Source organism: Kwoniella dejecticola, chromosome 8, assembly GCF_000512565.2.
Source record: "Kwoniella dejecticola CBS 10117 chromosome 8, complete sequence".
Taxonomy (NCBI): Eukaryota; Fungi; Basidiomycota; class Tremellomycetes; order Tremellales; family Cryptococcaceae; genus Kwoniella; species Kwoniella dejecticola.
In genome coordinates this window covers 682247-694564 of record NC_089308.1, presented here as the reverse complement: position 1 = coordinate 694564, position 12318 = coordinate 682247, and the positions used below count along the sequence as shown (strand labels likewise).

The window sequence follows — 12318 nt, the reverse complement described above, 5'->3', positions numbered from 1 at the left end:
AGCAACGCACTAACATTTACTCGGCTTATCATTGGAAGAACGTGTATTTCACTCCGAAATATTGACACGTCAGTCGATTTTCACCCTCATTTACGTAAGAATTTTCGTTGCACACCTGGTTCCTATTCTCGGCGGCATCAGCGATGTTAGGATGTTAGGTGTGGTCAACGGTCGTGTTATCGGAATAATCAGGCTTAACATCGTAGCGGCATCTCATACATAACTCCCTCATCAGTATCTGCTCAGCTGTACCAGAGCCTCTCAGCAAATCCTCAGCCTTCTCACCGTCTTGCGGGATTATCATCAAAATCAACTTCGCAATGTCAGCTCCATTCAAAGAAGGTGAGCTAAACCATTATTGCCTGTCATGCGCTGGTTAGCTGACAACAGACCAAACATAGATGCTTTGAACCGCTTCCGAATAACGCATCCCGACCGAGACTTGAAACCCTTGATAAGGCGGCTGCACAGACTACCACTATTAGCGGCCACACCGGATGGGTCCGAAGTCGATGTCGAGCTCGAAAGGGAATTGGTGAGGATGGAATTGTTGAAATGGAGATCCGGTATAGAAAGGATACTAGGTTCCATCAACAATCTCGAAAGGCAGACTGAGATATACAAACGACAAACACAAGATACAGGTGAGCCTCGCAGCTACTGCAAACTCGGAAGGACAGCCCAAATTGAAGTGCTGATTCGAGCTGTAGTCAATAAGACCGAACAACTGCGCTTGACATTGGCGAAAGAGAAAGAAGAGCTGGAACGTAAGAGGAAATTGCGGGAACATCAAGTCAAGTGCGATGAGATTGCGAAACGTATATTAGCCAGAGGTAAAGGTAGGAAAGAGCTTGATGAGTGAGTATTTTCGACGTTTCCAGTAGTGGACCTTTCCTTCCGTTGCCCGAACGCATTGTTCAGCTTCCTCTTAGTACGACTCTATTCCATTGAACGGAAGTACTGATGACATATCCAACTACACAGTCAAATATCAAATCTTCAAAGCTCGTTAGAAGACCACAAAGCCTCTCATGCGCTATGTTTACAAACTACCCAAGCCCGCCTCGACAAATTTAACCAAATCACTGACCTGATCGACGAATGCCGATCACTGAAACTCCCTATCGAGCCAGCAAGCTCGATCGAAGACCTGCCCACTGACGATCAGAAGATGGACGTCGACATATCTACGGCTTCGTCGCCCGCTATCGCCGGATCATCAAAATTGAATCTATCCGCTTTGGAGTTCCAGCCTTCCGTCGCACCCAGCGTGATCACCACTGCACCAAGTACAACAAAGTCAGCACCATCGCGATCATCTTCTGCTCAACCTATCTCATCAAACACAAACACCAGTGCCAATACGAATACGAATACGCTCAAACCGCCTTCTTCCGGACATCTATTACCCTCGAGACCCGCCCAGCGCAGCTCTTCTGGTGGAAGTACCAATACGAGCACGAACGGTGCGCCGAAATTGACCAGACAAGGCTCGAACCCCGGTCTGCCTGCTCGACCATCTGCATTGCGCAGCTCGCCTACTCCGGCTACACTGCATGGTGGGTCGCTGGAAGATGGGGAGGTGGGTCCGGAAGAAGGCGAGGTCGCTTCTCCGAATGAGGAGAGTAAGAAAAGAGCCAGAGGAAATGATAGTGCTGCAAGTAGGAATACCAGGAGCAGAGCCAAGTAGAAATCACGCATATGATATCGGTCGTCCGCGACATTCTTGTAGCCACACTGAGTCATTATCTCATAGCTTGCCTATGAAGGAAAAGAATATAAGACTACCTGTATGAGGGAGCATGAAAGCAGATATCAGCACAACAGTGATGTGTGGTGCCCCACATATATTTGGTCCACGTCGCGTACGAACAAAATCATGTCCACTTCAAAGATGCCCCTGCCTTGCTTTTAGTTGAATCACAGCATACGCTTTCACAAAAAGAAACTTCGCGAAGATGTCAATCTCAAGCCCATTATCGGATATGGCTGGACCCTCGACAGCGGCAAGGGGCAATGGCACGGTACTAAAGCCAGGTCCATCGCCAACCCCGATGGAAGTTACGCAATCAATCAATCCACCTAATAAGAAACGTCTATTCATCTTACTCTCCTTCCCCTTGCTCTTCTTACTGGCAATTCCATTCTGGTGGTACACGACTTCCATAGAGCGATTATCGTTACCTATTCAACGTATAGATGAGCTAGATAGTATCGGGGTGAGTTCTGATGTCAGGTGACAAACATCAAACACCGATTGTCTTTCCTCCTTCTTTCGAGTTTATTCATTCAATTCCCCATCCCACAAACAAATAACGATTTGGCACAAACGATAGCTTGTCGGGCGAATTTGACTGATGAGTGAGGAGTCATTACTGATACCGAAATCCAGATACCAGCTTATAGGGGTAAAATCCTTATAACATCCGACAAAGATGCCTTCCCCACGCCTCCTCCTGGTCGAGCAGTCTTCGAGACCAAGGTCATCCTCCAGGCTTTGGGAAAGATAGTCACCGAGGGAGTCGATGGGATATATGAACGGAGTCGGCCGCAGAAGAAGCGGAATTGGGATTTGATCTATGAAGGGGATGATACGAAAAGTAGGTCTGCCAGACGTGTAGTCAGTCACCTTCCACTCGGCCCTGCCATCAACGGGGCATGCTATGGCCGAGTGGTTGATCAGACGCCGAAGCTCACCTGGCAATGATCTTGAACAGTCGAGAAGACCACGCCGTTCAGAGTACATCTGCGGCGATTCCAACATGCCAACACCTCTTTCCCGCTCGAACCGTATGTCCAGCCTCACGAAACGGGGCTCATGACTAGTGGAATACGGCCGGGAACATTGGTCATTCCCGTGCATCCTGATCAAGTGGGAGACAGATTTCTCAAGCGTGAGTCGAATTTCTTCACCCCCATCAGATACGTGCTCTTCACTATCTTCTGCAAGCAATATTGGATTACTGTACTGATGCCAACATGATACCATTACCATACGACCCGCTGTATTGGCGCGGTGGCAGAACACTACAAGATCGCATTGATCAATTCCATCTTATCCCTCTACCCCGCCGATCCCCCGGCCATACCCCTCAGAGCACTCAAATACTCGCCGAACATCACACTGAGCTTCGTACTGCTCAACGAGGATTCCAGTGCCGGTAGCTACGTTCGAAGTTGGGATATCGACGGTGCTATTCAAGGTGCCTTTTTTCTGCTGCCCCTTAATTCCCCTCGTTCTCATTTCGTTCAGGTGTTATATCTATGGAGGAGCTAAATTTGTCTTGCCTGACATCCTTTGCTCTGACCCTACAGAACACTTCGTGCCGCACCTTGAACCTCTAAAGGACATTTTCAACTTCACTATCGAGTCTCAAATCCTATACCATGCGCCATTGACATTCGATCCCACTCTCACCGATGCAGCAGCACGATCTGTGAATGAGAATCAGACTGACATTCAAGTGGAGCAAGCCATCGAGGAAGCCAAGCACGGCGACGAAAATGCCGAACAGGTTGCCAAGGAATTGCTTCAGCGAGAGAAAGAGCAGTTCTGGAAAGTCAGTGAAGAGGATATGAAGGTCTTTGTCAATTCCGAAAGGTGGTCTCTTGGTGATTATCATCTCTATCCCTGGACATCCATCCTTGCCGATCGGAGAATCGATATACGCGTTGTATTGACTGACATTCCTGCGATGTGACAGATTCCGGAAGTACGAACAATCCTGTACTCAGATTCTTGCTGTATATCCCGAAGGAAGGTCATCGGCCCATGCGGCTGGCTACAGTTGGTGCGTCGAGTCAACAAATTCAGATCATTTTTCCCCCCTGTTCACTTCACGCCAATCTCCGATATCAGAAATTACATGACGACGCATACTGATCTCTGAGCCGATCGTATCAATATAGACGGGGCCCAATCGTTCCTCTTACCTCAATTCGGTTCGGTGCACATCCTCAATCCGCCCTCCCTCTTATCTTCATCTTCAGTCTCGGCAACATCATATCACTTACCCGGCACCGCGCTGAAACCTTCATTCCATTTATTCACCCAACACTTGTACGCCCTCTTGGCCTTGCCGACATTATACGAGAAAGGTAAAATCCACCTACCCCCGCCTTCTTCTCCTTTATTACCTCGAAACGAGATATGGCAAGGTATAACCCCCTGGCAGATGCACCAGATCCTCGATAGTCGGACTCGGGAAAACACCGAGGAAGCGAAAAAGACGTTAGTGGGTATCAAGAGGCTAGTGCTGAAGATCAAAGAGATGAAATTCGGTGAGAATGTTAGGAGTAAAGTGATTGGCTCGATTGAGAATCTGGAAAAGGTATGTAATACGGTTACTGTTTTTCTCCTTGTCGCCTTGTGAAGTACGATTCCAGATGGTGTAATGCAAGAGGACAGCAGAATATAGACGCTAGAGAACTGTTTTCGCTGATTGCTGCTTGTTCCTTTTCTGCTTTCCTCATTGTAGATCTCAGAGAGCAATTCACCTTTGGAGAATTTCATCTTATCTAGAGATGCGGTCAATCTGGCAAATCAAGCTTTCTTCGATCCGTCCATGATGGGCTTACTATATTTCGTGAGTCGCTACTTGTTCTTCAAGCTCATGGTCGCCTAGCGCTCTGTCCATGTGCATATATACCCGGATCGGTGGCCCCCCGTTGCTTTGCTTTGCTTTGCTTTGCTTTGCTTTGCTTTGCTTTGCTTTGCTTTGCTTTGCTTTGCTTTGCTTTGCTTTGCTTTGCTCTGCTTTGCTCTGCTTTGCTCTGCTTTGCTCTGCTTTGCTCTGCTTTGCTTTGATGACTCGGCAATTACTCAAAGGTCTATGCTGACTTCTCAACGCAACGACACCGTAGCCCGACGAACACAAATTCGCAGTTTACACGCCGCTATTCGCCCCCATCGCCGTCCCGCTCTTACTTGGTCTTCTGAAAGAACTGATATCCTGGAGAAAAGGTCGAAGTGCGAAAAACAAAGCCAAAGCCGAAGCCGAAGCCGAAAACACAGACGGGGCCGCAAAACCCGAGGAAGCGATTGACCCTATCACAGCGTCATCAGAGAAATCTGACGAGATTCAGGAGTCTCGCCCCGACGAATCAAATCTCGCTGGGGAGGATCTAGATCGCGCAACCCGCCAAGTAGGCTCTGAGATCCTGTTGGAGCCAAAAAGCACAGTTGATATAGAACCGGAAGCGAGTAATGGTAGAGTCTTGAGATCTAGGTCGAAAGGGTGATATACTGGCCTGCGCATGCAAGATACTTTTTGTCCTAACAGACCATTCCAGACTCACGCTCATGGATAGGATTGCACTAGTACTGCAACGATCTGCTGACTGCTCAGCGGGAACGCATCCCCTTAGGTCATATTCGTACTCGTACTCCGTTTCATATTGATACAACGTTTCCAATCTGCCTGGGTAGATCAAAACTAAAACTCGATACACTGACTATAACGTATTCCTTTTCGCACTAAGACACTAAGACCCCCTAAAGTGACTTCATTTCCATTTCTCGTTTTCGCGACTGCTTACGACGCAGAACCCAAAAGATCATCTTCCTTGATTCGGTTCGAAGGCCCAGCCGTGACTGCTTCTCCCCTAGAGCCAAACATAATTTACAGATCAAATTCACTGCCTCCCACTCTTTTCCTAAGCTCTCCCCACCCTACTCCACCCTTTGGGTTCTTCGGCAGCTCCACCACTTCCACATAATTACTAGGGAATATCCCTTCTTTCCCGCTGATCGGCGAGTACCCTTTCCACCAACTTCCTGCACTATCAACTTTATCTAGAACGACCACCACCTGTCCATTCTTAAATCCAAGATCACCTTGTGTGGTCGTATTGAAATCGTATAATCCAATGGCTTTTGCATATCCCTGATATCTTCCGGATTCTTCTAATCCACTCCTCAGCTTCAAATCCGGTCTAGGTTCATTCCTACCTGTTCCCATTCCGGTCATGTCATGTACCCTGTTCGAAGAGAGGTGTAGGTACTGTTCAAAAGGTTTAGATTCCTCGTTCGAGTTGGACCGTAATCGCCCAACAGGTAGATCTTCAAAAGGTGAAAAGTCATTATTAGAAGTCGACGGTTTAGGTGAATTCGAATTCGAGAGACTGTTGCTACCGCCGATATAACTTGAAAATGGTCTTTGCTTTTTCGTAGGTGATGATCTCCTATTTCCTGGAGCTGAAGCTATACTGACGAAATTACCTGGTTTCGCCATTCCTGCTGCTGCTGCAGAAGACGAAGAAGAGGAAGAAGCACCGTTGTAGTTATATTTTGACCAATCCATATTTGCGAATTTCGATTCGGTTTCTCGCGGTGTATAATCGTATTCCACTTCTCCCGCATTTCCTTTACTGTTTCCGTTTGTTGGAGGGTTTTCAAGTATATCTTCGGATCCATTGCCATAACCGTTGCCATTCCCAGTCTTCGATCTTGAATCGCTCCTTCCTCTTGTATCTGTATTGGTATTCATCGAAGCGAATTGGGCTGAAAGGGCGTTCCCATCTGAACTCCACTGGCCCAAAAGATCTTTTTGCTCGCCACTGGTCTTCCTCACATCACTTCTACTTGCCGATCTATTTGTGGACGTACTTCCAAATGGGTCGTTCTTCATCGCAGCTGAATCCCAATCTCCTAATAAGTCTCTCTCTTTCTCTCTTGGGAATGGCTGTTGAGACTGATGTGGTGATTGAGATCGTTGTGCTTTTGAGGGGTTCATATATGAGAAAGGCTGTGGTACTTCGCCATTCTTCAACATCGAGCCTGACCTTGATCTTCCTCCTGTCGGTGTAAACCCAACTCCACCGGTTGTCTCGAATGTCGGACTCGCCGAATAGTTCTCGGACGAATGCTCTAGAGTCATTCTGCGCGGACTGTTATTCCCCCCTCCACCGCTGGAAAACGGGTTGAATGATGATCCCTTCCTTGAATTACCAGGTCTAGAGGGAGATCCGCTGCCGTTAACATTGCCATTGCCGTTCGACCTATCGTTTTGCCCGCCGAACAGACTATTCCCTCTGGACCGCCTACCACTGGTTGCCGGTGGGGTATTGCCGCCCGCTCCTACCCCTTGTCCAAATACGTATCCTCCTCCCCCTCCTCCTCCACTTCCGCCCTTTCTCTCTGGCGTCCCGTATCCCATGCCTCCGCCCTCGCCATCTTCATCCCGATCAGTCCACCGCTGACCCCCCGGTAAGCCGGTCGCCTTGTCCAGCTGGTCAATCAGTACATGCGCCCATTCTGGAGGATCGAATGTCCCGCTCAGGATCTGCTTAGCGCTGGGATTCCCGCCGTATGCTAGTCGGTTGGCATCTTGGCGTTCGACGATGACGGAACCTTCGACTGAGACGCCTCCAAAGAGACCCTTTGTCTTGGAGTACGAGTACATCGCTGCTATGCGACCTTTGGTGTTCACTGATCCGGATCCTTCTGCATTTCGGCCCAAGGGACCAACGGCGACCTGAGAAGCGGGAAGCATTTTCGGCTGAGCGACCGGTATAGCATGAGCGGGGTATGCAGTCAAGACTCACAGATAGATTGCCCCCGAGTGTGAGATTTCCAGCAGACATGAAGGACGTGACTGCTGATCTTGACTGATAAATGAGAGTTGGCAATCAGCTTGAAGCGTATCACGTTGATATCTGGGTCGCCTCACATTCAGCACGATCAGGAAATCCGTGACTCTGCAATGAAGGAAGACAGCAAAAATCAGTGTCACGGCCTAATGGGCTGGAATTCTAGGGGCGAGTGGACTCACTCAGCGCCCATTTGTCCTCCGAATCCGAACCCTCCCAATCCGATCGCGGATGGAGGCGACCAAGCTATCACCGATAATTACACATATAGTCCAATCAGCTCAACTTTACCGTGACCGAAGCGACCTGGACCATCCGGGATGATCTTATCGAATTCTTCTGTCGTGAAGAAGTAAGTAGGTGAAAAGGCAGGTCAACTTACACCCATCATCCAATCGAGCAATGACTACCCCACTACCAGCTCTAGCCGAAAGCAAGAACCCCGCTTTGAATACCGTGAAAATGGCGAATCCTGCTGCTCGTTCTAGCACATGACGGGGGATGACCTAATTTGCATCAGAATCTGTCAGCGTATTCGTATGCGCAATAAACGCATCTCCCGAAGACGAGGAGGAAACCCAGTCTTTCGCTTGCGGTCAGACTCACCTTGTCTAATCCATTATTATGAGTGTCCACAAAACTCCTCACTGTGTGTGATTGGACAGTAATTCAGCATGTGACTCCCAGCCTTTGCGCCAGTTGCTTCTCGGTTCCGTCGCAGATGAGGCATAAGGCCTCATATATAACGCGATGAATGAAGTGGTGGATGGTGGACATACGAATCTTAGCTGCCTTCCTAGTCTCTTCCTCCAGTCGTACTACCATGTCAAACATTCGTCAATCATGAATCAAGATTAAGATGCAGTTGAGCTCAAGATATTGCTCACCTGGCAATGGACTATTCAAACCCATTTCACTAATTTACTCTTCCTGTTCTGCTTTTCGGCTCTACTCTAGTTGTACTCCAGATTATAGCAAGCGCACGGATCGATCAGACAGGGACGGGATAGTGGAGTGATGAGCTATGAGTGAGGTACTTGAGGGATAGGCACCAAGTTACCCAAATATTTGTACTGGTAAACTGTCGGAAATGTATTTGTGACGAGTTGTTGAAGCGACGTTTAGGGAAAGCCAAACCGCTCGGACCACTTGAATTCTCTCAGTTGGTGAGAGGTCGTCCACCTTCGTTCGGGAATCTTTCAATTCGCGGCGGCGAAGAAACTACCGCTTCGGTGTCAACGAGGATATTATTAGATGACCAAGAGCTATGTATGCTTAATGATATCTAGTTTATTGTATAGCTACATGAACACGTCAACGTAGATCATTTGTAAGGAGTTACTTTACCCGCTTACACATGACCGAAAAAGGTGGACCGAGGTATCATTTCACTGGATGACGTTACCCTAGCTGACAAACTGCGAGTTGACCCCGCATCCCGCGTACACCACATTTCAGGTACCGCTCGGACAGTGGCCAAGTAGAACCGCATCTCAACTGTTCACTTGTTAGGACTCTGAAGGCGAAGGCGACTCCATGTCATGCTGTATAATTCACCCCATGCACTTGAGCTGACTTCATGGGCATTACAACAGTCGATGAGCAACCGAATTTAGATGATGCACGCCGTGGTATCTAATAGAGGAAAATCAGAATCTTCGCTCGCCCTGACCTGATATGAATGCATATGATATCTTTTACTTCGATGTATGTCATATGTAAATCACCTAATACCTGATTTCTGATTCCTATATCCACGAGGGTCAAGCAACGGATGTATGGCACTACAGTACTACTTGCTCTCCAATTATTTTACACAACGAACTGAGAAGAAAAAGCGAATTTTGCGACGATTCTTTATTCAAGAGCAAAAGCAAAAGCACAAGCAAATCTGGAAAAAGACCTAAATCATATTGCTACATTGATAAATTTCGAAAAGGATAAAGAACGATTCTCAAATACACCTCAACACCTCGGAATGAGAGTGAGAAAGGAGATCAGATAGATGTAAAGAGAGAAGCAATAGTATCTGAGCTCAAAGAACGAATGACGAAACTCCTCCAAGGCTCTATAGATTGATTGTCAAAACGCACAATTTCCAAAAAGTAATTGATAAGATCCAAACCGTATTTCTCTATCGCGAAAACGCAAATTGACTTCCGCCCGCATAGCTCCCCTCTCCGCCATTGCTTCCAGCTATCGGCATCGGCTGACCATTCGCCATCGGGCTAGTCAACGTAGCAAACGGGAACCCATTTGCATTTGCGCTGCCGTTTCGTTGTTGTGGGAAAGGATTCTGTGCAGTCGGTGTCGGATGATCATCGTTTCCCGACAAGATCTGTTGTCTGAACCCATCCATTCCCGACGCATTCATCGGGATGGGCAGATGATTCGGTGCGGATGGTCTTCGACCGATAGCAGAGACAGATGCGGACGAGAAAGAACCTCCAGATCCAGGCGCAGGGGCGGCGGACATGAAGTTGGTTTGAGGATTAATTGTCCCTCCGTACGAGCCCGGTGGCGGTCCAGCGAAGTATGATCGACCGTCGACTGACGAGATGGATGAAGATGAAGTTGAAGGTCTTGATTCGCCGCCTGCAGACCAGGGGGCATGGGCATATCCACCTTGATATGACATTGATGATCGACTAGGTGGATATTCCGATCCGACGGACATCATCGAGTCTCTTCGGTCCCAATCGCTTTCCGTGCCAGAAGCAGAACTGATTGATGCTCGTTGTGACCAGGCAGCTGCATTGGCTGCGTACATGGCGTTGGCGTTGTTGGCAGCTGCTTCCCTCTTCTTCTTTCGCCAAGCTTTTCGCATGTCTTTGAACTCTGCAATTCCAGAAATAGAGTCAGCCATCCACTTCACTGCGCTCCACTAAAGGTAGGTGTTGGGACCACACTCACCAGAAGGTAATCGTTTTTCACCGTGTTTCTGCATCGCAACATGCGCATTCAAGTGATTCAGCGTTCCGTAGGATTTCTCACAACCATTCCATCCACAAGCGTATAATCGCTCTATCTCATCATATCGCCTTCTAGGTCTTTTCTTCGGCGCAGGTCCGCCGAGTTGTACAAACGTCAACTCGTTTGCCATCTCACCGGGTTTACCACCAGGAGGCATGTATGATGATCGGATGTTTGCGGGTCCTCCCGGTCTAGCTAGACCAGAGTCAATAGAGTAGGCTCGGTCACCAGGGAAACCTGTGGGTGGGCCTCCCACCATAGGAGGTGGTAAAGCATTGAGTGAATTCGATCGGTCGTCTCTGAACGGCATGTATCCTTTGATGTCTTGCTGGTCGAACGATCTAGCTGACGAAGGGGTTGGCGGGTGGTAATACCCTCCTCCTGATACTGCTCCAATACCTGGGATCTGACGAGCGATCGATTGGGCGCTTGGTAGTGATACGTTACCGGCGAGGTGCGGGTAAGAAGGCAAACCATCGGAAGTTTGCGGTCGACCGTGGAAAGTAGGTCGAGCATACGAAGAGAGTTGTTGACCTTGACCCTGACCTTGCGAGCTTTGCATCTGTTGCTGCTGTTGTTGGAGGAAGCCGCTAGGTGCTACATGGGCGGGAGCAGAAGTAAGACCGAGTGCAGGGTTGATGCCAGTAACATGTGAGGGTGCGAGAGGGGAATGCTGGTGTCCCCAGCTCTGTTGCACATTGAATTGTGGCTCAGATGCTCGTCGATTGGACGGGATGTAGTGAGGATCAACGGTACCATCAGAAGTGGGAGTCTGAGATGGCACTTGTTTACCGCCCTCCGTCTCGCTCGAGTCTTTCGATGAGGTGTCAAAAGGATTTGTGAACATTCCTTCGCCGCTTTCTTCAATTGTCGTAGTCAGTCTAACTTTCCCGTCTGAAGAGGTAGGTCTTTGCCCCGAATCTATCCTATGAAATCTCTGTCCTGAAGCCTCTTCCGTCGCGTTACCAGGCATAAACCCTGCAAATGGACTTCTGCTCTGTAAGGCTCCTCCTGCGGTCGCTGGTCGTCTAGTCTCTGAGGTAGATGGCCTGGCAAAGTCCCGTGAAATAGCTGGAAGGGCGTCGACAGATGAGAAGGAGCTTCCAGCGCCGGATCCGGAGGCTGATGAGAAGGACGAAGCTGCAGATGAATTATAAGGGAAGCTGTTGGGGAAGGGGTACGAGTTGGCGTTGTTCACTTGTCCACCACTGGGAGTGAAAGGGCTGGTATCGCTCCCGTTCGATGTGAAAGAATTGGTCTTGATGGGTTCTGGTTTGAACGGCGCAGTAGAGTTCGCAGTGATGGTGGTGTCGAAGGTATTTTTAGGAGGTTCGAACGCGAAATCTGTTGGGGATGAGTTGTTTGATCCTCCAGTAGTCATCGTTGTTAGTGATGCCAGAGGAGTAGACCAGCTGATTGTCGAAGTCAGCGCATCATCGGGTGAAGTCCATAAATAAGAAGACGAGACCGACGTCGAGGAATTGGTGGTGGGGTAACCAGGAGTCGTGAAAATTGTCGAAGACATGATGAAAAGTCGAATAGGAACGCGTTGTTGCGAAGGGATTAAGGGTTTTCGGTGGGTAAATGGGAAATTTGAGCAGGGTGATCACAGATTTGTCGAGGACGAAGCGATGTTTGGCGACATTTGATGGGCAAGTTGGCAAGTTGGGGGAAAAGAGGGTTGTGTTAGGGTAAGAAGGTGGGTAAGTGGGAAAGTGGGGAATGATGAGGAGGACGGAAACGCCAAGATCCGTG

The 12318-nt window shown here is 48.7% G+C and overlaps 4 protein-coding genes across 4 annotated transcripts; 2 read left to right on the top strand and 2 right to left on the bottom strand.

The window, feature by feature from the left end:
• Nucleotides 1–320: 320 nt before the first annotated feature.
• Nucleotides 321–1690, top strand: I303_106577 (uncharacterized protein; the record flags this gene model as incomplete). The annotated part of the gene is made up of 4 exons (XM_018411426.1): nt 321–342; nt 402–644; nt 711–858; nt 985–1690. 4 exons carry the CDS (start codon nt 321–323, stop codon nt 1688–1690), a joined length of 1119 nt encoding a protein of 372 aa, XP_018259238.1.
• A 268-nt stretch (nt 1691–1958) lies between these two features.
• I303_106576 (uncharacterized protein) lies at nt 1959–5241 on the top strand (the record flags this gene model as incomplete). Its single annotated transcript, XM_018411427.1, has 9 exons — nt 1959–2219; nt 2393–2600; nt 2718–2894; nt 3024–3203; nt 3316–3612; nt 3705–3791; nt 3910–4331; nt 4479–4586; nt 4864–5241. 9 exons carry the CDS (start codon nt 1959–1961, stop codon nt 5239–5241), a joined length of 2118 nt encoding a protein of 705 aa, XP_018259239.1.
• Nucleotides 5242–5621: 380 nt separating this feature from the next.
• On the bottom strand, nt 5622–8502 carry I303_106575 (uncharacterized protein; the record flags this gene model as incomplete). The annotated part of the gene is made up of 8 exons (XM_018411428.2): nt 5622–7475; nt 7546–7608; nt 7671–7698; nt 7773–7836; nt 7973–8096; nt 8197–8237; nt 8370–8408; nt 8478–8502. 8 exons carry the CDS (start codon nt 8500–8502, stop codon nt 5622–5624), a joined length of 2238 nt encoding a protein of 745 aa, XP_018259240.2.
• Nucleotides 8503–9724: 1222 nt separating this feature from the next.
• Nucleotides 9725–12088, bottom strand: I303_106574 (uncharacterized protein; the record flags this gene model as incomplete). The annotated part of the gene is made up of 2 exons (XM_018411429.1): nt 9725–10428; nt 10504–12088. The coding sequence occupies 2 exons, from the start codon at nt 12086–12088 to the stop codon at nt 9725–9727; spliced, it is 2289 nt and encodes a 762-aa protein (XP_018259241.1).
• Between the last annotated feature and the right edge of the window lie 230 nt (nt 12089–12318).